General features: G+C 38.7%; 2 protein-coding genes and 1 long non-coding RNA gene across 8 annotated transcripts in view; 1 reads left to right on the forward strand and 2 right to left on the reverse strand.

The window, feature by feature from the left end:
* WIPF3 (WAS/WASL interacting protein family member 3) overlaps window positions 1-25,834 on the forward strand; it is a 303,238-nt gene that overhangs the window by 175,849 nt on the left and 101,555 nt on the right. The gene's annotated exons all lie outside the window — the stretch shown is intronic.
* HACL1 (2-hydroxyacyl-CoA lyase 1) lies at window positions 1,860-25,038 on the reverse strand. Of its 4 annotated transcripts, none has more exons than XM_061464881.1 (17): window positions 24,930-25,038; window positions 23,808-23,912; window positions 19,080-19,120; window positions 17,817-17,897; window positions 13,829-13,901; window positions 13,236-13,313; window positions 12,248-12,342; window positions 11,747-11,859; window positions 10,223-10,358; window positions 8,835-8,940; window positions 7,340-7,423; window positions 6,998-7,099; window positions 5,916-6,070; window positions 4,362-4,520; window positions 3,939-4,046; window positions 3,184-3,370; window positions 1,860-2,888 (listed from the first exon to the last, which is right to left on the reverse strand). In XM_061464881.1, the coding sequence occupies exons 1-17, from the start codon at window positions 25,002-25,004 to the stop codon at window positions 2,856-2,858; spliced, it is 1,731 nt and encodes a 576-aa protein (XP_061320865.1). In that variant the 5' UTR covers window positions 25,005-25,038; the 3' UTR covers window positions 1,860-2,855. The 4 variants fall into 4 exon arrangements, with proteins under 4 accessions (XP_061320865.1, XP_061320864.1, XP_061320867.1 ...); XM_061464880.1 differs by having other exon boundaries at window positions 13,236-13,331; XM_061464883.1 differs by lacking the exons at window positions 17,817-17,897; window positions 19,080-19,120 and having other exon boundaries at window positions 24,930-24,973.
* On the reverse strand, window positions 14,393-15,446 carry LOC133275117 (uncharacterized). The gene is made up of 2 exons (XR_009745397.1): window positions 14,996-15,446; window positions 14,393-14,958 (listed from the first exon to the last, which is right to left on the reverse strand). It is a non-coding gene; the product is annotated as an uncharacterized LOC133275117 (long non-coding RNA).

Raw genomic sequence — 25,834 nt, forward strand, 5'->3', positions numbered from 1 at the left:
GTGGTAGCATTACCAAGTCCTAGAGGAAATCTCCCACCAGCTATGTGCAAAGATATCCTACAATGCTGACATTCATGTGTCTGTAGTCATTTACATGACCTAGCTTGGCTGCTAATCCATTTCTTCAACTCCAAAATCCAACAATTCAAATCCTGTCTCCAAAAGCATCTCTTTTCCACATCCCGTTTAGAATTTGACACAGGGTATTACACAACTAATGGCTAGTTGGATTTCTCAATGTCCTATAGCTCCCAAAAAGAACTCTGGTTTAAACTATTCTATACAGTATTTTCAGTAGTGTGCTTCTGTATCTCTATCACCCCCTTGAAAAGACTGATGAAAAGATTTCTAAGAATACTGACCCAAGCAAGCAAACTGTCATTCTATTAATTCTCCTATTTCTGCACTATTCCAGACAGCCTAAAGATTCCTGGAAAGAACAGACACTGAACTAATTCTCATTTATATTAGTGTGACATAAATAGCTGGAAGAGCCTGATTTACTGAGGGCCTTTTTAAACCTTGTCCATCTGTTTTCAATTAAATCATCCAAAGAAACAGCAAATTACTCATTACAATATTCAGTTTTAAGTAAATAAATAGGCAGAGGTTACACTGCCTGTATGTCATAAAGACAATAAGCTCTGCTACCTGATCTGACCTCAGAACACCACTAAATAGGCCACCTCAGAACACCGCTCTTTTCACTACGAAGCACAACCATCAAGCTCTTTAAATAGCATAAAAAGAGCTGCAGTGGGGATTTTGATTTCAATATACAGGAACTACATCAGGAATGAAGTGTCATTTACATTTCTTAATAGGACTTTTACTATAGTTTATAGACAGTATGTGCTAGTTTCTTGGGTACTGAGTGGCAGGCCTGAGGAGGTATTGCTACTTGTTTTAGTGTACTTGGGATTTTGCATGCATGCTTAAAAACAAATCTAGCCAGACCAAGTATACATCTCACTCCTTAAAGTGGATATATGCTATATGGCATAATAATCACAGTCAAGCATACACAACATATACCCAAATGTTCATAGGGCAAACACTCTACAGAGTTCATTGCAAACTAAATGAGAAAACTATTAAAAAGTTAGTAATTACAAACCAAACCTGTTTGCAAGCTGAGCATACCAAGAGTCTGAGAACACAACACACTGAACACTTTATCTTGGGAGGGGTTGAGACAGTAACAAACCTTACTTCCCATTCTTTATTCCTAGCCTGTGTAGTTGCTGCTGACAGTTTCACCTGTAGTCCCACAGCTAAATTATCTGCTGGGTTTTGGGTATCTCTGTAATGCTTTTCCTGTAACCACTTGTTGGTCCCAGGTAAGTCTCAGTATTTACTCTGTACTTCTTTCACAGCAGATTCCCTCAGCTGAGGCCCATCATTTTCTTCCTCTTGAGTTTGAGCTCTTGAGTCTGTTTGATACTTTAAATTCCATGCTCTGGCCTTGAAGAAAAATTTCCAGCGTCTGGAGCCACATTCATCTTTGGGGACTTACAGCATCTGTAATATTTTGCTCCTTTTAATAAAATTAGCACAATTCAGAGATTCTTTCTCTTTCACCTCCAAAATGGTTTTCTTTCATATAGTTTCATCTACCCAACATTGCAGCAGTGTGAATTCTTTTCTTTTTGGATTTCATTATGTTATCACCTTCCCTCATCACCTTGAAAGTTTCAAATTCTTTACCTTCCATTTTCTAGGCATCTTGACTTAAAATGAATTGTTGAATAACCACAGTAACATGCACAACTTTCCTAAACATCCAATGGAAGCTGATTTCCAAAAGCTGACACAAAACACTGACATAATTTAAATACTCTCATTAAAGGCAAAAAACATATGAAAATCACTTTTTATTAATTTCAAATATAAACCAAGAATTTCTGCGTTTGGGTATCCAACACACATGATCTCCCCTGTGGTCAGTTCCGGCATTAACTCCTACAGATATTTTACATCATCATAACAGATTGTGTTTAATCACTGCAACATTAAAATCAACTTCTGAGAGTTAAAAAGAATGAAACAAAATTGATGACAAGATGCAATACCACATTCCTTGCAGAGTACTCCAGGAAACACAGCAACTCTGATGTCTCAGCAGCCATACACTTGTTCATGAGTTGTACTCATTCTGCAAATTTTATCTTTCTGCACTTGTTAGCAGCCCTCCTAAGGATATTGCCTTGTCTTGACTCAAGCAGTTAATGCCACCTGGCTCTTCCCACAGCCATAACAAGCAGTGGTACCTCCAAGTCAGACTATGGTACTCTTGCTCAGGTCTGATGCTCTTTTTCTGCAAAAGCATGCAGAGATAGACCTCTGCCTAAGAGTAACCCATGGCCTCATGCCAGACCCAGACTGAAGTCCAAGCACTAATAAGCCAAGCTTTTTGCAACAAACCTAACTGTAGGCCTGGCAGCAGATACTGCACAAGTGCCTTTAACTAGTTAACCGGCACTTAAAGTCAATGGAAAAATAGACAATGAAACAATCGAAACCCATGTCAGAGCCAGAAATTTCCCTTACATATATAACAACAAAGAACCTCTTGTGCATTTAAGACAACACAAAGTAACCTGTTGAGTTCTACATTGAGTAGTGTAAGATCATATCATCAGTGTTCCTGCACAATCTGCTAGAAAGACTGGTATAGATTCATTTGTGTCTTTCATTTTACAATTATTTCTTTTCATCTTAAAGAGTCCTCTAATAGCAGTTCCAGAACCCCATTTTGTTCCAATGTTTATGTAAAATGGAGTTGTACCAGTTCCACTTCTGGAAACTGATATAGCTTTGCTTCACACACTGCCTTGCACCACCATCATCTTCTACTACAGGTTAGAACGAGTCAGCCAGGGAAACTCCTGGAAGAGAAAAAACAAAACCAGAACAGAATAAAAACTATATCAGAATGGACAAACAGTAGGGGGAACAGGACAGAAATATGTATTGACTACCCAATGGAATCCACAGCAAGTAACGACTGCTCAGAAACTTTCTGGTCTCATGTTGTCAGGTATGAAAAGAAAGAACCATAAATTACAGAAAGAGTAGTTAAAGACACTGCGCTTTTTCTGTGGTTTAAGTGACACCACCTGAGGATTTCAGAGGCTTGCCTACATGAAGTCTGCAGAGAAAGAAAGGAGAATATATACATACCTGTTTCTTCCTGTCGGACTGCGGATCAATCATTACATTTATAAGAGAAGGTGTTTGCTTGTCAGTCAGGCTTGTTTTCAGAGCATTCTGCAATTCTTCTGGTGTTTTAACAAAGTATCCTTTACCTCCAAAGGCAGACATAATTATCTCATAGCGTGAATTTGGCAGGAGAGACACAGGAGGCACACTGTAACAAAATGGAAAGCCTCTGATTAATGGCAGGGAAGAACTGCCAGACACCAATTTAATTACTTCACACTTTAAATCAGTGCTAAGATGATTATTCATCTGGCCTGATAAACTAAGTGGAAGAACTAAGTTTCCTGTACCATTAATACTATGTTTATAAGGTAGCATACTAATTTTCATCTTCTGGAGACATTCCTGAGCAAGGCTTTAGCCTAGTTCTCTTGTCATGAGTTCTCAGCTCCAGAAGCCCAGTGTAATCTCAGAGTACAAGTTTCAGGTAATTTTGGATATTATCATGTTTTTGGAGGTTAGCCTGATATGTGTGGCCTGAACTGCTGCAGAATGCTGAGACAACTAATAGAGACACATCTCTCTGCTGCACAGTTGTGTAAATTTGGTTGGTTGCTTACCTTTAATAATTGGTTCATACTTACAGGAACTTAGCCTAGAACTAAATTAACTTCATGAAAAATTTTAATCCAGATCACAAAGCATTAAAAGTGAAGAGAATGACCATTTTGGCCACTTCTTCCTTAACTGACAGGACATACTTTGAAGATGCTCACCATGTAGCAGGATCTCCAAAATTTAACATCTCCTTCCAGGCATCTGCACCCAAACCAGTGTAAATCCCATTGTTGTTTATGATGATAATCAGGATTGGCAAGTTGTACCTACAAACAGATGCATTTGGAAGAATTCTGAAATACAGGCACATTTCTGTAAGGTATTGAAAGTGTATTAAAAGTGTTACTTTTCCTTAAGAGGAAAATAAATATTTAAAAAAAAAACACTTCCTCCTGAAATGTGATCTACCCATCACTGGTGATAACATATTAAATCAAAACAATATTAAAACAACCATGTGTATTTTTTGGCCTGTTTTCATGTGCTGTTATGAGTACCACATCTAAGACCAGTGTTCTTGGCTGCCTAGTTAAACTGATCCTGGCAATATATGAAGAGGGTCTTGAGCAAAAACCAATTACCTGCAAATAGTCTCCACCTCCATCCCAGAAAATCCAAAAGCACTATCTCCTTCTATGCAGATGACTCGTTTTTCAGGTGTTCGGTCTTTAGCTACCATTGCAGCTGCTATAGCAAAACCCAGTCCAACTCCCATTGTTCCAAAAGTACCTGCATCAAGCCTAAAGAGGACAATACAGAATTACTATTCCTTCATTTCTGCTCAAGCTTTTAAGTTAATCTATAGTAACTTGTCTTTACTTCTAATTATCTTCCATATAGTATTCAAATACTGCTTCACAAACAATTGGTATAAAGAGATACCAGATGTATAGCTTATTATATTCAGCCAAACATTTTATAAGACTGCAAATATTTTAAGGGATATAAACATACTGGAACTCAAAATTAAGAGCTGCCATACACTAGTTGTACTACAGTAATGAACTATTATTGCATGCTTTTAGCTTGCATAGTAACAATATTTCAAAAAACATTCAATTACTGTAGAGATAGGCAGACTACATGAAATCTTTCCATGTTTAATTCCTCGAAGCAATTGGTCAAATACTGCTGTTCTAATTTTAGTCTTCTGTTCAAATTTTGAAATCAAATTTAAAGCTGTAATTAAGTTAGATCATTTCAGTCAGAAGCACATAATGGATACAAAAGTACATAAGGAACTTGATTATTCTGGAGTTAACTTTACAAATTCACTTTCAGATATGTGCAATGCAACTTGAAAAGACAATCATTAACCTTACTGTGCCTTTATTTTAAATAAGGGGTGAAGGAAATGCAAACTCTTCCCCCAGCTTTACTGGAAACATGTTTTTTTTTTTTTTTTGGTTGGCTGGTTGTTTTCCTGTTCACAAAAAAGTATTTAGGTTCATTTAGGACTTTAGGCTACTTTCACAAGAAGGCACAAACGTCACAGTCAGACCAGCAATTTCACCTCACCAGACAGAGCTCACTTTTCACCCCTATTCAAGAAATGGCATTTAATTCGATCTTACATTAAAACTAGACTAGACATAATGACATACCAACACACAAATTTGAGTGCCTATATTTTAGGTATGCAGGTTTACATGAAAGTGTATCCAATATACAATCCAATTTTCAAAATTAGTTGATTCTTTTTAAATTTTCTCTGGTTTTAAGTCTGTTTCGAAGAAAACCTCTTTGTATGAATTCTTTTCAACTTGAGAACCCAACAACTGCTTTTATTTTAAATCAAAATTTACCAGACTCTGAGCACAGAAGTAAGTATCTAGATCAGGGAATTTAACATGATGCTCTTCACTCACCACAGAAGAGTGATAAACTATCTGTTGCAGAGCACATAGAAAAGTCACAGAAAATTATTAAAATCTATGACAGGACATCAGAAAATGAGTGGAAAACTTCCCTTAACCCCTCTCCCAGTATACTAGATTTGTTTTTTCCCCCTCCCCCATTTAGAACCTTTAAAAAGGACCAAAAAAAAACCTCTGGTCCATCGTACTCCTCACTTAAATGTTAACATTTACACATAGATCTATCCTGCTGCCAGAACAACAAAGAAAATATCGCACCTTTGACGGGGATAGTAATTTGGAAGCATAGTTCGTCCAATGTCCATGGTGTTTGCTCCCTCACTTACTAAGATGCAGTCCTTGGGTATCAGGTCTCTGATGTGGTGGAAGACTGTGTAATAATTCATAGGCAGAGATTTCTGTAATGCTAATCCCTTAAAAAATAAGAGACATTAGTAACTCCTATGGGTAGACTTTACAATATGGTGCAGAACTGAGACATGTAAATAATAATGATAGAAATAAAACTGCACCCTGCTAGGTAAGGCTGGAGTATTTGGTTTTCCATGTACTATATCAAGATCACTCCTTCTGTTCCTGTGCTGGTGACACAATGTATTTATCAGAGGCTCACTGAGCTCTGCAACCCTGGATGCCCTCTCATTAACAGGAAGCTATTAAAACTCAGTTTAACCCTAGAGGCACATGAAATTTTTCTGCACATATGTTTGATTATTGATAACCCTAAGCAAGCTGTCACCTGTGTGCTGGGAAGTAGTTCAAAAGAGTGATCTGCTAGAATTTTAGATCCCAACCTCAGAAACATGCATCTGAACTTCCAGAATATGAGTTGCACAAAGTTAGGCATATGCCAGGCATCTGTGGTCTTTTGGCCTGAATAGCTACTTGCTTTTGATACAAATTATAATCCCACCAACTCTGCTAGCCAGCACAATTACAGAAGAAAATTAAGAATGTATCTTCATGTAAGCTAGCTTCCACTTGGACTACTTGGAGGTACCTGGAATATCTGTCCAGTGCTCAGAAGTCACCACCCATAATACAGCAGCTCTGGCTATGGTCTTCTGCTACTGGTTTTAAAAACCCAGCCCCAAAGCTCAGTGGCTTCCACACAGTTTGAATTTATAAAAAAAACCTAGAATACTTAACTTACAGTTATTAAGACTTAATACAGCTCATAAGCCTGACAAGAGTAAACCTATACCAGAATGGCATGAATTTTCAAAGCCTGGGTGACATGACTGTCAGTAGTAATTAAGAAGTTTGGACATAAATCAGTGACAAAACCGACTATGCACTGGTACCTGTTAAGGAAAGAAACTTCTTTTCTTTGACATTACCTTTGATCTTTCCTCATTGTTCAACATTTTCTCTCGTAGTCTCTTCCACCACTCTGAATTAGAAGGATATTTCAATGGTCTTTTGCTGAACTCTTCCAACAGCTGGAAGAACATTGAAATGTTGCAGAGATTTCTTTCAACACATTTCAAAAGCATGAAGAATAACATTACCAAGAAAGATCCCAGCACAACCACAGTAACACTAATCAGAATCTTTTAAAATTAAATATGTAGCCTGAAAAAATGGTTTTCCTTGAACAGTTTTCTTCTTTTTCTCTAGTAACTTTATATAAAGCAGGGGAGATTGAGTTCAAAACAGGAGGACACCTGAGATTACGTTACCTGTCCAGTCACGGCATTTATGTCACCTAATAAAGTTGCAGCTGGTCTCACATTATTTCCCAGCTCTTCTGAACAAATATCAATCTGTATTTCAAAAAGAAAGGCTACCATTAACTCAAGGATATTAAAGAGATTTTTTTTTTTCTTCAGTTACGGTGAAAAACATGGTCTAACAACATCTTCATGCTTGTTCTGGCTGTACAGATAAACCCTCTGTCTTTCATTGACATGACACAGGAAATCCTTTATTTAAAGAAAAATCCTGTGGTACGTATCAATTTTTATAAAAGTGTATATATATGTATACATATATATAATTGACTTAAAATTAACTATTTGCTTCTTACAAGCTCTTGCTGACAATTTAGAACTTTATCACTAAAATCACCACCACCTTCTCCTTGACATTCTAGTAATTATATGGAAACTACAAATCCAGGCTTAAGTATACCTTTAAGGCTACAGAAAGCAGTAATTTTCTTACTAAGTCTGTGTGTGCTACCTGGCAATAAGAATTTGGATAGTACAAAGAAACTGAGAAGTAAATTATGACCACTGAAGCAACTTCCCCATTTTCTTTATCAGTGATGTAGCAGGCCTCTTAGGTTACATGGAATACTAACTTATGATCAGGTCACACAGGCTATGAACTGAACCAGTATTTCAATACTGACAGTGAAAAGATATACTTTAAGTGAGGTGAAATAATACTAGTTTTCTTTGCCTTCTTCAGAAGAAGGAAGCATAAAAAATGTATTATTTCATAAATCAAAAGGAACTCTAGCTTACAAAAATTATGTTATTCCTCTGGAAAAGATGCAGAGTTTGGAACCTGAGATTATGTCCCAGATGACTGAAAGCAGGCCAGTGAGCACACTGAATCAACTACTATTCTTTTACCACTGACTCTAAGGGAGGAGATTTTGAGGACATAAACAATTTAATAACTTGTCTTTCTAAGAGCTGGCAGATTGCCAAATACATTAATTAGTTAAATAGCCTTTCTTCCTCTTATTAACATTTCTGAGTGACTTAACTCTTACAATGACTGACTCTGGATCTGAAAGTAATTCTATTTCAGAAAATCTGCCTGGGAGAGCAATCAGTTTGAAAGATGTCACACTTTCAACACAATTTGCTTTCAATCACAGGAATTCCAGTGTTCCAAAGATCACACAAATATCGTGAGTCTAATCCTGTATTAGCGAGCTACATGGAAACATCTGCTCTCCTCATTAGAGCAGCACCAAGTCCTTGGTAGCTGGAACAATGTTGTAACCATTTTTAGAAAAAGACAGAAAAGTAAAAGAAATAATGAAAGAAATTAGAAGTATTTCTGGACAACTACCAGAACTATGCTGCACTGTTCTCACTGTCCATAGTGTACTTCATGTGGCAAGTAATGCCCTACCAAAATAATTTACAGCAATTGCTCTAGGCAATGCAGGACTAGGAGGACTTTCTGCACGTGACAAACAATCATTTTCCTGCTCACCTGAATAACCTTTACATCTTTTTGAAACCTTGGTGGCAGACCAAAATGCAAAATCCAATTCAACCTTGCACCAAGCAAGATGATTACATCAGCATGCTGTAATGCCCTAGTAAAGGGAAAGAAGAGAATTAGATAAGGAGGAATTAGTATTAAATTTAATAATGTTTTCAAAATTAGAAGTAAACCTAACCACCACAGCAAGCCTCAGAATATACATATAATCCTTCCTTTCTCTAAGTTGCTTGCTTAGCCCCAAAAACCTGTATCCTTTTACACAGCCAATCATCAAGCCATTCTTGAGTTTAAGCCCTCAGAGAAGCCGTGGCTACCCCATCCCTGGCAGTGCTCAAGGCCAGGTTATATGGGGTTTTGAACAACATGGTCTAGTGGAAGGTGTCCCAGCCCACGGCATAGTGTTGGAACTAGATGATGTTTAAGGCCCCTTCCAACCCAAACCATTCTACGATTCTATGATTTTCCTGATACACCATGTTTGGGAAAGGAATTGTTACACAGTAGAAGACTTACAAGATGCTGTAACTATGCAGAGGTTAAAGCAAAAGACTTACTACTCTGACACTGGCAACAGTGGATGCCAAAATTAAGATTATTGCGGACCTTTCATCTTGGACTCCTGATAACTTACCTTTCAGCTGGGCAGATAATATTTGGTATGTTCTTTTATTCTCCATTTTTCTTAACAGCATGCTTAACAGTGTTAAAACTAAGATGCTCAAGAACAGAAATATTGTAATCTCAAAGCATTTAAATGCTCCATCTGTAAGCTGACTGTGCATATTCATACCTAATAGGGTTCTTATAGTCCATTCACATCAATTTTGCCAAAAGACAAAAATACCCCACCACTTACAAATGACTTGAACCACAGTCCTTCAGTGTAGTTTGAAATACCTTATATTTCTTTTTAAATAATGTGGAATTTAGTCATGGTGTATTGCAAACACCATGCAGAGACAGCAAAACTTCAATTGCAATTATGTGCATCTTAAGCTCTTGTTTATGGTTTTAAAATAAAAAGCCGGCAGCGCACCAAGTTAAACGTTTAACATAACTGTTTGCCAGTTTCATTTTATGTTACGAAATACATACTAATAACATTGATAAATCTACTTGTCATAGATTTCAGTTACGGAATATTAGCTATCAGATAAAGTATCTTCCTGGCCAGCACTCTTAGAGCATTGTCAAAAGTGATCCACCTAAATCTGCTGTCTCTTTCCAAGCAAGATCTTCAGTGCTTTAAAACGAGGTACAAAGTGTGGCTGAAAAATGTGTTGTATGCGCTTTGTCTTCCCTGGCATCTGTAGACCACCACAATTCTAGTTGATTCTTAGATGTTAGGATTAGAAGCCTTGCTTTATATTTACGTTGATCTTGCTGCAGCTACACAATTTGGATGGTTATCAGGAACTACTCCTTTTGCCATTGGTGTAGGCAAAAAAGGCAGCCCACAAAGGTCCACCAACTTTCTGATGTTGCTTTCAGCATGTGAATAAGCAGCACCTGAATGAAATGAAAGAGACTGCTTAATACTACAGAAACCTACTGTATTTGCTTGAACTTCAATTAACCTGATCACATTAGTGGTAGAAAGAGCACTATTTCTCATTATGAAAGTTGCCTGTTATTTTTGATTCTGGAGAATTCAAAACATAATATGCCAAACTACAGGTATTTGGGTTCAAATTTCCCACATTTATTTACAAAAGCCTTCTCCCTCCCTCCCCTACCTGCTAAGACTTTAGCTGAAGTATTCAGCTATTTCTGTGAAGCAGGGCAGGGAAAAATAGGAGATTTTGTTTATCTAAAATGATAATTTTGAGTGCGTGAATTTGTTATTATGGGGCCAAGACTTCTGCAGCAGCAACAGATGACAGCCTTTGTGTTGCGTCATTTTTTGCTTGCCCCCTGCATGCTGTTGTACCACATGATCCATAACAATCTGCCCAAACAGATTTACTATAAGCCTTTAATGAAAAAAAAAACCCCAACTCAAAAGATGACCTTGTAAAGCTGTGCACCTATACATACATTTACTGTGATGCTACCCTCAGTACATGGCTGCTGTATTAAGGGTGCCCAGGAAATCTAGAAATCTAGAGCACTGACTGGTGCTCATGCAATAACGTAAGTCTGTAAGTCTTACATCCTGAAGAATAAACTTCTGTATTTCTTCACAAACTTCTGCTAACAACAATACATAGCACAAAGCCCAGAGGTATTTGTTAAGTAGATCCTCAATTGTTGACATCATCAAAACACGCATTTATGTATTTGATACTCTGTTACCTTTCACTTTCAAAGAACACCCTTTCGTTCATGTGTATTAAGCCAGAGAGGGAGGAAAAAGAACCCCACCCTTACCTGATCTACCTTCCATCTACTATTTTGTTACCTAATCAATGAAAAGATCTATTTAATCTCAATCATTTGAGTCCCTGATTAAATGTAGAACCTCTCCCCAAGAAACAGATGATACCAGCAACTGCAGGATAACAGCTTGGGTGAAATAAGTAGGTTATTTCAATTCAATTCAGTTCTTAGAAGTATTTGTTTGGAATTTTGGAAGTGATGCTTTGGTACTGCCTCCAGTCTTAAGAGTGGTTACCCACTTTTTTCTAATCAAACTTGTCAATTGATGAAATGCTTTTCGCTTATACTAGATGAAAAAGGCCACAGTTGCACAGCAGAACAAAAATACTCTAAAACTAGATCAGATTTTAACATCAAATTTTGACAAAGTTTATAGGTTTTTAGGTTTTGCTTCAGGTACTTTTTTTTAAATAGACAGTGCGAAGGATATGGCTAACACTTATGGGGAAAAGAAGTCACTTTAGTTCTTATTCTTGTCCTGAACTTGTACGGTTCAAAGCAACATCAAAGCATGCTACCTTTGCCAATGATGAGCAGAGGCTGCTTGGAAAGAGCAATGATAGACGTTGCTCTGGATACAGCAGAGCTTTCAGCTGTGCTGATGGGAGGTGGCAGGCAGCATTCCACATACCTGGAAGTCAAGCAAACCAAAGAGGCTCTTAAAAAATTCAAAACAAGATATGTTGAAAGATAAAGCTGCAGTGGCTACACACCATGTTACTCTCAGCATTTATCAGAACACAATACATTTTTCTTTAAACAGGCTTTAAAGCTTTTCTTGCATATTCCTTTCATCTCACAGGTAGTGTTGTTCCAGAGATTTACAAAGTGACATCATACTGTATTAACATCATATTACTTCATTCCCTTTTTGCACATTTCATTACAAACTATAATCCATGTTGCACTGTGATGGAATGTTTACATTCAGAGGCTAGATTTTCTTGTTCTAAGAAAATGCAAAAATAACTAAAGTTTATTCAGTGACTTGAAAAATAATGAATGTAATCTTTACGCACTTGATAGAGCTCTTGTTCACCTGAAGATTCACAAAATCTCCAGGTATGTCAATATAGCAGGAACCTGGACGACCATATATGCTGGTTCTTACAGCCTAGAAAACAGATAATCAGTGTTAACCACCGCTTGAAAAGACATTAAGAATCTTTATGTGTAAAAACCAAGAAACCAGTTCTGCAGGCAAAGAAGGAACATGCTATTTCATACTGCTGAACCATCACAGGATTGATTTTTTTCCAATAAATTCAAGTTTTGATACATTTTTCCCTAAATGCAAAGAGAAATCTTTCAGTAGATAGACAGTATTAGACTGCAAGTTCTTTGCCTAATTCAGTTAGACAACTGCATTAGCTGCTGTGTTTGGAAATCTTAAATTAAACTTTCATGTTGCATTCTATTTAAAGAAGCACAAACACTGAAAAAAGACAACCAATGGCTCCATTTCCTATTACTTTGCATTCCAGTTCTTTTATTGCAGGTTGCAGAGTTGCTACAGCAAGAGATTTTTGTAACCCTTTCTGAAGCACTAAAGTAAGGAAGTGTTCTCTCTCATTCCCTCAAAAATCCCACCAAACCAGCACCAAACTCAAAACTCAAAACTCAAATATAACCATCTCCTCTGCCCACCCTCTAAATCTCCTTCACATAATGAGAGTGGTAGAAGAGCTGGAGTTTGTATTATTACATTTCTAGTTATTGCACCTCTCCCTAAAAGCTTTTTGTTTCATAAGAATGTTCCAACTCTGACTGAAGCTAACAAAGAACACTGCAGGTATCAGTAAGCATCAGGCTAGACCAGAATTTGTTTCTAACGTGTTCCATAGCACTGCTCACAGGAAAAGCCCCTCTGCTTGTTAATTCACTCCATCACCTAACATCTGCTGGATAAAACTGTTTTTGGTAACAACTATATAAATAAACCCTCAAAGCTTATATAGAAGGAGACAGTTATTTAATGCTCTCTTGCCAATTTAGTATTTTTCATACCTTTTCAATAACAGCAGGAATAGCTTCTAGGCTGCTTGGGCGGACAGACAGCTTGTTGCACAGCCTACCAGCTTCAACCTGAATAAATGCATATAACTATTATATCAGTTTAGCAAAGTGATTTGATTGTTTCCATCTCATTTCATCATGAATAAAATGGAAGAAATGCCAAGTGGAAAGCAACAAGATGAAAACCCCCATGAAGAAAAATGCAGTTCCTCAGTTGATACAAACTGTCAAAGCCATACTCATTCTCTTAAGTGCTTAAGTATTTATTCTTTTTCCTCCTGGAAACTGGTGCTACTTTTCTTGGAGAGTTTACTGTCTTCCATCTCAGAGCAAACAAAGGCAATTTATACCAACTGAGAACCTAAAACGGCTCATGAATTCTAACGTGAGTATGGGAAAAGACATTCCAGGTTATCAGCTATATTTATAGTGTCAATTTTCAACCAGTAGATGGAGCAAGTCAACAGCATTATAAGATCTGTTAGGAAACGTTAGCTTTTGGTGTTGTCATTCCCATACTAATGAAGAAACAACATCAATTATTTAACTGCAACCTTTCTGTAGAAAACTGTATGTCTGTGTACCTGAGGGAATTCTTGGAAAGCTCCCATGGTTTCCTGATTTCTGTCAGAAGCACCTCCAATAACAATCAAAGGCCTAGAAAAGTGTATTAAAAACAAACAAAACAAAACCAAAACAATCTTAAGCATACAGGTTTTTTTAATAACTGCAATCAGATCTCTACATTCCTTATGGTCAAATCCTACTGCTCTTAGCATGGTGTGCACCTTCAGCACCCACAGATCTCAACAGGAACAGGAAGCGACCAGCACTCTACAGGAGCAGATTCTAAATATCAATGTGTCACCTGGTAGGCTTCCTAGCAGCTTCCGGGTCACTAGTTTTAGGACAGTCTGGACATTTTAAGTGAACTGCATCTAGCATAAAAATTCAAAACTGAAATTATGTTTCTAGAAATTTTAAGTTTGATAGCATGGGTGACAAAGCGGTTTGAGAGGAATGACAACAGCTAATCTAAAAAGCTGACAGGTACTGATTGATCTAAAAAGTATCAAAATGTTTAAGAGGCAATGTGACATGCACAAACACTAGAAATACAGTAGGAAACAATCCTTTCAGAAAGATTTTATATATGCAATTTGTAAGACAGCAGAAGTTAGCTAACTATCCAACAGCATTTCTTCCTGCATTCAGTTTTTAGTAAAAAAACCCAAAGAGATGAACAAAAAATTAACATGCCTATAAGCATTCCTGTTCTTTCTGAAATTAGTTCATGGCTATGTGAGAAAGGCAGCATTAATTTACAATATAGGTTATACATTCCACAGGAGCACTTTTTACTATCACTTCTACAAAATAATTAATTTCCCTACAGTGAATAACAACTGGTCTTTTATTCAGTTTGTAGGTCAAATCTTCAAAGTGCTAAATGATGAGTCAATAAAAGAAAACTGATTTATGAATTTGCTCATTCCTCTAAAATAAATAAAATATTGGATCAATAGCTTTCTAGGCTTTTTCTCCTAAAAAATTTCTCATCAAATACTGCCTTTCCTTTGACTGCATTTATCTACGCAATCTATTGAGCTGAAATGTTTACAGTGAGCTCAATGCATAATCCTAAATTTAGTCACCCTAAAATTTGGGGATACCCCTACCTAGAGCCAAGCTTAATAACCACACCACCTCTCTGCTACAAATAAAAAAAAAAAAAAAAAAAAAAAAATCACCAAAAAAAAAAAAAATCACAGTTCTAATCCCCTGACACTGCGAGATGAGAACTTCAGGCTTATTTCTGTGAAAAATCATTATGGAAAATGCATTTGATGTATGCTCTAGATATTTTATTCTGCTGATTCTCTCCTCTGAGCAAAATGCCCATCACTATATATAACCAGCCTGTTCACAGTGACAAACCTTACGGTCCTTTCATTTACCTTTTTCAAATTTATTTAAGTATGTTTTAAGAAAACAACTACTGCTTCCCAATACTGAACTATAATTAAGAAAATGCTTTACTCTTAAAAGAGTCAACTCCAGTAGCTGTATCTTGCAAAGATTTGGTTCTGCTTTTAAAGTTTACACAGTTACAACCAGAAAGAAGTTCTTCCCCCAATGAAATCATTGCATTACTGTCACAATACTGAAGACACTTTAAAGAGCAGTGTTTATAAAATTAAATCAAACGTAACAGTGAGGCAGGAAGGAAGAACATCAATTGTAATAAAACTAATAAGAATAGCAAGCCTTATGGAGGAGTAAGGAGAAGTAAACTGGAAAAAAAAAAAATCAGATGCAATTTCAGGTGAAGAGCATGATATTTCACCATGCTACTGTATACAGAAAACTTAACTATTGCAAACACTTCTTTGGAGTCTATTCTCATAGCCAAAGAAGATACTAAAACTTTTGCTCAGCTTGAGGCAGGAGAGAAAGAGGCAGCACGACACGTAACTTTTAACATGAAATATCAAAAGGTTTTACCCTCAGAAAGGCAGTCTACCAAGGCCTCATTAGCTACCTAGGGAGCTAGATTTACATGTCCAAGTGTTCACTGTGACAAGCTTCCAGGACAAACCAAAGGCTCTTCTACTCAGCCTAGATGTGCTCAGGCAGTAAAATCTAAAAAGCACAATTAGCATTACATTAAGCTATCAGACTGCTTGACTTTCTTACAGTTGGTAAGTTTCTTTCTCACGGATGAGAATGAAACAGAACAGGATCAGAAGAAAGGGACTCCAGGCTCAAGGAGAACAACTCAGACAGAGCTTTAATGACTATCCCTTAGTCTGACTTATGTCAGAACAAGCAGAGTCAGATCAACTATTAGCTTACTTCTGTAAGAAATGAACCAAAACTCAGCCATTGTATCACATTAACAATGCCAGATGTAGTGTCATGGAATCACATGACACTTGGGAGATAGCTATGAAGGCAAACCTCGCCTTACAAATCAGTGTACTCACACCACTTCTTTACAGGGGATGGTATACAGCAAGAGAATTAACACCTTGATGCCAGAGAAAGAGCAAGATCTAATGTGTAATGAACTGAATGTGGCTGTTGGGACGGACAAGTGAAAAGCTGGCAGGAAGGCAAGCAGCAGCACATGGCTGGAAGACAGGTGTGGCGATGATATGGGCCTATGTCTCTTTTTATGCAGACTGTGCAAGATTGGTGTAACCAAACTCCCTAGTGTGCATTGTTTTTTCACCTCCTTTGCTTGGCCTTCTCCTGCTCTTCCCTTGCAACACTTCTCCATAATTTCTGCCCAAGCTGCTTTCTAGTGAAACAAGCTAGAAAGCTGATTAGTTAACATAAAAATCCCATTTTCCTCTTCAAAGCATGGCACCCTTTCTTACAATGGTTTTGCAAGCCAAAAAGTAAATGTGAAAAAGCATGTTTGGGATTCTCAGCCACTCAATGGAGGTGCCTACTAATGAACGAGCCAAGAAAAAAGTTTCATTAGGCTAAACTTAGGGTCTGCGAATGCTCCTTTCATCACGTGGCAGGCAGAAAGCAAGCCTGATGTGACCAATGAAAATATCACTGGGCAAATACTTTAGTTTGGCCACAGAAAACCAGTTTCTTGCTATATTGTGAAATCTGTTGAACTAGGTAAGTCACTCCCTTCACCTTTTACCAGGAGTTGATACAATATCAAGTCATGGGTCTGTTTACCTGATAAGACCTGTTTACCTGTTCTCAGGCAAAAATAAGTGTGAGAAAACAGAAACAAATCCTGCAAATCCATAAGCAAGTGCTATGAATGCTTCTTTCTTATAACCAAATCCATGACTGCTCAAAAGCAAGGTTTTCAAATGACTTTTTTTTATCTAAGGTCACATAGGGACAGCAAAACTTTGGCCAATTTTTTTTTTTTTTTAAAAGCATTTGAACACTAGAGATCTTTTTTTCCAGAAACTTGATTTGTTACCATTCCATTATGAAGCTTCCCTTGTCAATCAGCCACTGCTCATCTTATGCCTCTCATCAGGTGTGCTTGGTATTACCAGAGCTTCTACCCAAAATACCACATACAGCTTTCTGAGCGGCAAACCAGCTAAAACTGCTATGCCTCAGTGAAAGCTTATGGGAGTAAATGCTATCACTCTGTACATCATTTAATTCAATATTTAATGACTGCTCTAAATGTCTGTGTAGAGAGAAAATAAGGATTTTAACAATGCAATTGTCAATTTGTTCACATATGAAAGAGTAATTCAACAGTGATGCAAATTTAAAAGTCTTCATGACCAATAAAGCATTACAGGCTGAATATCAATTTTATTTTCAAATGCATCCAAACAATCAGGTATACTAACAGATTTCCCAATATATGCACGAAGTAAGACAAAAAGGAGAATTTATCCATGAAAATACAAAACGGCGGATTAAATGACTTTTAGGGATGATAAACCAGGAATTTGCTTCTCATTACCCACATGAAAGAAATAAAAGTCCTATACTAAATACTGTGGAGCTCAGCATCTGCAACAAATAGCAGCAAACAATTATTAGACTTTTAAAGGGAAAATATAGTTAAATTACCAGCAGTTCACAGTTGCGTTTGCCATCCCACCAAGGGCATGTAAAAAACCTGGCCCGGACACAACAAGACATACTCCTGGTCTAGAGAAAAAAAAAACAAACACCACAGAAAAAACAAAAAGCCTGAAATTAAAATATTAATCATGTCATCAACGTGCATGAATTCAAGAGATTTGCATAAAGGACTAAAGACAGACATGGGAATCAAACCATCAACCTAATTGAAAGGGCAAGTGAACAGTTGTTACGTGCTACTCCCACAGACACCTGCAATGTACACAGGCTTGTAACACAGCTCCTTACTTCCTTCATCACATTTATACAGAATTTATGGAATGCTTATGTTTGCAGTTTTTTCAACTTCACTTCAGCACTAGATATCAATAAAGAAAGCTCACAAAGGAAGAAGTGCTTCCAATCCAACACAAATTTTATCAGTTTAATTCCAGGCAGAGGCACTTCATATTCTATAAAGTGATAAGAAATGCTCAGTAGTTAAGAATGACTTTTTTTTCTTCAGTAGCTTTACAGACTTTATGCATATCAGAAAAAAAATCCACACCCAAAACCCCCCAGCTTAATTCAAGAGGATTATTCAAAGGATGAAAAACTATAAAACTGTATGTAACAGGTGTCATGCTTGCAGATGGAATAAGGAATGGTCACCTGCATCACTGGTGTGCATTTGTGAGCAAGCAGACACCAGATGTTTACTTTAGAAAAGGATCCAAGGGATACCCAAGAAGCACACCTCACAGGTCACAGAATGCTTCCCAAAGACCTTAAGAACAAAATGCAGTAAAAGAGGAAAAGCCAGTACCTTGTCTGGGAGACTGTAAGGCATACGATCAGTCTCTGTCTGTACTGATAAGGTATTTGTTTAACAATAAGCCCAGATGACGAGATTGAGGTATAGCAGGTCCACCAAGTTGCAAAAAAGCAATGGCGGCATTTCTGCCGTTCATACCAATGGTGTATAGCTACTCTTCAGATATTAAAAGGGGGTGCAGGGAGGAAAGTTATAAAGTGGGCAATATTATAGGAGCTTAAGCACCTTGTTGCTTCTGCCCTGAATCAGAGCAACAGAAATATTGCTAAGTCTTACTATTATTTTAAAATTCATGTTTCATCTTAGGTGCCCTACATCTGCACACACTGAAAATACCCAGCTCCAAACCAGAGAAATGTTCCTAGCTTCTGTTGAGTCTAACACAGTTACTATTATAAAATATTACTATAAATATTAATAAATATGGAATGTACCTGCCAGTCAAATATCCAACAGCAGATGCAGCGTAACAGGCCTATTGAAAATATGGGAGTTGATGATACAATTATTATTATTTACACATTTAATGATATCTTGTACATAACTTTCAACAAAAATACTGAAAGCAGATACAGATTTTACCCTTATAATCAGAGCTTAAATATAAGCAAACGCACCCCTTCACCCTCCCCATCATAAGGTGTATTCATGAAGGTTCATGTGAAAAATCTCATGACTGCCGTCTATATTTCAGATTCCTGTTTTTCCATCAGGAAATAATTGGGATTAAAAGAAAAAAAAACAAAACAAAACCCCAAGCCCCACATATAAAAGAAAACCCCTAAAACCAGGGAAATGAGTATAGCAAAGTAAGAATCTTCTGCCTTCTGGACTAGCACAGAAGAGGGATTTGCAAGAGAAAAGCAACAAGCAGAAATCCAGCGATTACTGGAATGACTCACTGTACTTCAGAAATTTGGCAAAAGGTTGAAATCACACACTGCAGAGACTAATCAGAAGTTAGCAATTGTCTTTTAAAATCACACACTACAGAGATGAATTAGAAGTTAGCAATTGTCTTTTACAAGCTGAGCTGCTGAAGTACTTCTCATTCCTAGTACCACACTTAGCTTTAGCTACTTCAACATTTCAAAGAAAAAATGCTTTTTGAATGACTGTCGCAAAAGTTATACCTACAACTTGTGTTATCCTAGCTTATCACCAGTATTATTTCAGAGTATGTTTTTATGCTATTGCTGTAGCATATTTATCTATTAAACACTCAGACATAAATTTTACCTGGTAACAAGACAACATGTGATCAAGCAGAAATGAAGCTTACAGGTGACCCACAAACACCAAAGGCTTCACACCTGTGACACTGCCAACTCCTTCATATTCTCATGCTTTTGTCTTGAATTCAGCACGTTCTAACACTTAATGGAAAAAATTCATTTTGCAATTTATTTTTCTCTTTAATATATAGGCTGCCTCTATTTAAAAATGCAAGAGTTGAGATTTTGCATTTCAGTTTCGAGTACTATTGTGGTAAGAAGAATAAGTAACAAACCCCTAAAAGTTTACAAAAATATTTTCCTCAAACCTAAGAATAATTCTAGGTAACACAGCATGCTAGGAATCTCAGCTTAAATGAGTGAAAACACGGATATCTTATAAGCTTCTGCATGGAAGGAGAAACAGCTTTTAGTATCTTCACGCTCCCACAGATACAGACGAACTGTGTGAGCAAAAGCATAAAGAAGAATGAGAAGAAACCCTCATTTTCTTTGCAGCATTAAGAAGGAATTGTTGACAAAGAAAGTACATTGATACTAAAAATCTCTTTCTACTTTTCATATGCCTGACATGAAGACAAAAAATGCCAGTGATGTTCAAGAACTAGGTAACAACTTGATGACATATCTGTGTGCAAAAATTCAGAAATATTTGGAGTAGGTGTTACTAAAAGAATCTTGTTAATGGAGCTCAAAGCATGGTGTTGTGTCCCCATGGCAATCAGGTTTTAGAACTAAGTGGCAAAATAATGCTGTACATAGAATTTGGGTTCACATACAGTTATTGTCATTAAAACTTTTACTGCTTCATTCTGCACGGAAGCAATATAACTGAAGCTATCTGTATTTAGAGGAGATGGTAAATAACTTAAGGTATGCTTAAAAGATTTTTTTTTCTGCATGTGTGAACAGTATGGACCAAAACCCACTTTACTGATGAACCTTGCACCCTCACCACTAAAATGTGAGTGATGGCACTCTATCTGTTAAGGCCACAACACAGTTTATCAGCTTACACCAGATCCTGACGTTCACCAGACAGGCAAGAAGGGTGTAGGCATATAAAATGAAATTTTCTACCAAAACCACAATCCGCATTAGAAAGAAATGTAGGAAGCCTAGATGGAGGCATTAAACTCAAAATCTGCAACCATCCATGAGTGCTGGATTTGAACTGCAGCCAAAGCAGAGGCCTCTTCCTCCCATATAGGTAGAAGTACACTAAGGAGGGTTTAATTAGCCTGTTTTCAACTCAAACGTAAGCAAACTTATAGAACATAGCAAGTAAACAGCACTTAAGCATTTTTGTACCTACTGGCCCAGTTGAAACAGTACAGCCATGCATAGGAGCAGTTTTGAGGCCCTTATGTTAATTGTACCTAATGCTCAATGTTCCACAACTGGCCTAGAAGGCCTGGGATCAACTTACTACAAGAACCTGCTGTATGAACCTGAGCTCAACACTTGGTATCTTCTGTTACTACATACAACTTCAGTGTGGACCTGGAAAATCAGGTCATAGATTGAAAGCAGCAATCTCAGAATAATAAATAATTTGCTAAAGGCAAATTACTAGTCATTGAAAAAGTGAAACTTTGAGATCTGAGATGACACTGGTTTTGCTTTAGGTAAAGTGGTAATGGCTAAGCAAGCGAAAAAAAAACAAAACAGAACAAAAAAATCCAACAGATGTGCAGCAGGATAAGACACCTATCTTGGCCTGGGAAAGCACCATCCAGCACGACACAGTCCATAGTCCAGGCACAGAGGACAAGGGGTAAGATCTGTTCAGAGGCCAAAACATCTTATAAGAAGAGATTTTGAATCTAAGGAGAAGAAAAATGCCCACTTCGGTTTCAGCTGTCCTTACTGAGCCTGATCCCCTTGACAGCTAGCACCATCAGCACTAACCACACTGCACCACTTCTAGCATATTGTGTACTCACAACTAACTTAGGCTATGATTATCAAGAGATTGCTTTGAATATATAGGGATAATTATTATGAAAGATTAAGAACTAAACATTAGCAAAGTGTATTGTTAATGAATAACAATCATAGCAATAAAGATTTTCTCTGAAGTCTAAAACAGACCTGGTTATCAGTCTTCTAAACTATCACAGCAACCTCCAACTATCCAGGACAGATACAAAACACACACACCCCATCAAATTGCAATATAACTATTCAGTGTTCAAAGTGCATAGAGGACATGAGTTAAACTGCTTCAAGCAAATCTACAACACATTACAGACCACAGGAGACAAGATAATGGATATTGGTAGTACTATTTGGCTTTTAACTTTATGCTTTAACCTAGCCTTTCTAGTCAAACAGTTTATTCTGCAGTTTTATGGCTTCTGCTACATCTGGCCCAGAAATGAGGCAGAAACTCAATCCCTCAGATCACATACAGCTGCCTTCACAAATAAAGGAAGCAGCTGTATACACATCCTCAACAGCCGGACCACACAACTAATAAACTTAGACAATTAAAGCTATGACATGTAAATATTAAGTGTATCTTGAATATACTGTGTATAATCTTCTATCCTCTTCTCTGCCAAGCAATCACTCTGTCTCCACTGAGGATAAAGAACATAACCAAACCCACTCCAAGATATATCCTTGTTCAGCCTTTTCCAGTTCACAAAGAAGAGACCTCCTGACATTCTGATGTTAAAACAAGTCTTCACATTATTGGTATTCTCCTAAGCAGAAATATCTCATCATTTACACAGTAGGATGTTTCTTGTCTTCTGCACTATAGTAGAAGAGTTTAGTAAAGAGTGATAAGTAGGACAGCATCTCATCTGGCAGTACAAAATAATCTTCTCTGTTAATTATAGACACATGAGTAAATTAATTTTAATCATGTTAATAACCAAAGCTAAAACTCAAATCCTTGCTAAATGGCCTACAGGAATAAAAAGACTGTGTTGAATTCCCAGTCCTTCAAAGGAATCAAATACACATTCTAAGTGTGTTTGTATATGTTTGCCTCTCTCATGTGTTAAAGATTTTTCCATGTAAAGACAAGAACTCCGTTATAAATTCTCATATTTCAATATAAGAATGTAAGGATTAGACAACAAAAACATACAGCTTGTAACCACCTGATTTAGAAGGACTACTATTATAATACTTTGTTGTGCCTGGGATGAAAAATGAAGGCTATGAACTACATGGTGGGAAACAAAAAGGGAATACTGCTGCAAAATACAGGCATCTGAGTACTGTGCAGGTCCAGAATATTAGGAGTTCCTTGTAAAACCAGTAAAATTCTAATTAAGGATGTTCACAGAGAGATAGAACCCATAAACAAGTTAAAACACAAGAAAAATCTCCTGGTAAGATAATAATCATGCAATTTATTTATCTGTGGGCATCAGAGCATGGAAAGCTGATGGTCCATTTGCTAGCAGCCCAAGAGCTAGCAGACAGCTAACCAGCTTGTGTAGCAATCCTTGAATTGCTACAGGTATAAACCTGAGGTTCTTAATATGCTCCCTCAGACCACCTAAGAAACTACTGAATGCTTACAGTGCTACTACTGGAGAAAACCAAACAAATCCAGAAGTACTGGTATAACATCAAAATGCTAATGAGCTTCAGTCAAAGTTTGGATACCTAGACAACAAAGGCAATGTACATATATAGAGAGTCTAAGTATATGATCATGCTTGATTTTGAGCATTCAGAAACATTACAACTTTCTATGGTTTGCTGTTTGGTGAGCTTTTAAAACTCAGTTAAAAAAAAAAAAAAAAGATTATGCCAAAAAGGGCAAAGATCGCACCAATCCTCTCCCTTATTCCGGAATGACAGTAACTGCTTCTTTACAGGTTGTTTTAAAGGAGCATTCAGAGACCACACTCTTGATGTAAAATAGTTAAAGGTTTGGTCCTACTATAGTTACATACTTACAGCTTGTTCATTTCTCATTCCTACGTATTTTAGTCCAACCGCTTGGGCTGCAATTGCGATTTCAGTGACTGGAATACCAACAATGCCAAACATGTATTCAATATTCTAAAAGAAAAATGTTAAGAAATCAGAACTGTTTCCAAAAGACAGCTTTAATAAGCACATACCAAACATAATCATGCTAACTACACAAGCAGTCTAAAAGTAAGTTCTAACAGATACACATTCACACAGATGTTCACAGGCCACTGTGGGAACACATGAATCTACGATATATACAATGCCAGCTGATGTCTGCAGCTCAGTCCTGTGCAGTTGTAAAAGCACTGGGTTTTGGTGGCCTACAAGCAGTGGAACAACTGCTCAGCCCAGATCCCCAGTTAATACATACTTTGTGCTTTTTTACTGACCACTTCTTACTTGGGAGTCTCTGCTACACCATTTTCCTCTTTCCTCCATCTCCTCTGGGAACCCCTTGCTGTGTTTCATGTTTTCACAGAAAATTAACACCAAAAAGGCCCCAGGAAACAACTACAGCACCTTGCACAAAGAAGCTTTCAGACAGAGACTATGCTTATTTTTGTTACAAGTGAACTACCTTTTCATGAGTGACAGGCCAAACAAAAAGTCCTTTGTCGAGACCATTAGCAGTTCAGCACCATCCCAAGTTTAGAGACAAAAGGGAATTCTGATAACTGTGAAGGTGGAGCAGCAGGCACATAAAGCTGCCACACGTACAGCCGCACATTACGGTCACCTTAGCTCGATGGGAACAGGGATCTTGAGCTCGGGAGGGGACAAGCTCCTAAGAAGCCAGAGCTAAGCGAAAGGCTGGAGAGAGCCGCACGACGACAACGCCTCACGGCTGCCCAGGGACACGGCGGGAAGGGGCAGGCCGCTCTCGGGCGGGGCTCGCTTATCGGGCTCTGCGGCGGGACCTCCCTCCTCCCCGCACAGCGGCAGGGCAAACTCTTCCCACCCGCCCCGGGAGAACAGCAGCGGCGCTCAGGGTGAGTCCGGCCGCGCACATTCACTTCCCTCCAGCCCCGCTGTGCCGGCGGGAGCTGTCCCTGCCTTCTTGCCATAGAAATCCTGCTTGCCGGTCTACCCCTGCCCTCTTACTTGAGCCTTGAGGGACTCGGCGATGAGCTGAGCACCGCTAACGGCTTCCTCCCGCACACCGCCCGCGGAAGCCATGCCAGCTGCGCGCAACACCAGGAGCCTCTGGGAAGAGCGCCGGGACCACCGGCCGAAGGTCGGGTGCCATTGACTGGCACCTCCCTCAGCCAATGAGGCAGCAGATAGGGCGGGCCTGGCCAATGAGGCAGCGGAAGGGGCGGGCCCGAGGGTGCGCGAATATCCACCTCTGACCGTGGGGGCCACGGCGGAGGCTGGGGAGTTTTCTATTGCCTAGAGCGGGCACCCAATCAGAGGCCGCGGGCTGCCGCCACCCTCGCGCAGGCTTGGGCACCGGGGTGCGGAGCGCCGAGCAGCCGCCAGGGGGCGGGACGGGGCGGCGCGGCTCGGCGGAGCGGCGTGAGGCTGGTGACGGGGCGGGGCGGGGCGGTGGTTCTGAGGGGCTGGAGCGGGGAATGGTGGGGACTGAGCGGTCAGCCCCAAACCGGGGGGAACGGGAACGGGAACGGGTGGTCGGGTTCGCCGCCCGCCCCAGGGTCTGCCACGGTTGGCGTGCGGCAGCGCGACCTCGAGGCCCGTGGGAGCAGCAGGGCCAAGCGCGTTTGTAAGTAGGGCAGCGGCCTCTGCAGCGTGACCCTGAAGCTTTCTGGAGCTGGTTGGAGATCGCTGACACAAAGCGGGGCAAAGTACAGGCTGCTTCAGATGGAGGAACCCGCTGCCAGCATTTTTGAGGAGAAGCGGGAGCATAGTGTGAGGCACTTCTCTGAAGTCACAGAATCACAGAATGATTTGGGTTGGAAGGGACCTTGAAGATCATCTAGTTGCAAGCCCTCTGCCATGGGCAGGAACACCTTCCACTAGACCTCAAATCGTATCTGAAGGACGGCACC

Source organism: Pezoporus flaviventris, unplaced genomic scaffold, assembly GCF_033815535.1.
Source record: "Pezoporus flaviventris isolate CSIRO_AGI_PZ_B2104156 unplaced genomic scaffold, CSIRO_AGI_Pfla_v1 ptg000037l, whole genome shotgun sequence".
NCBI classification, from domain to species: Eukaryota; Metazoa; Chordata; class Aves; order Psittaciformes; family Psittacidae; genus Pezoporus; species Pezoporus flaviventris.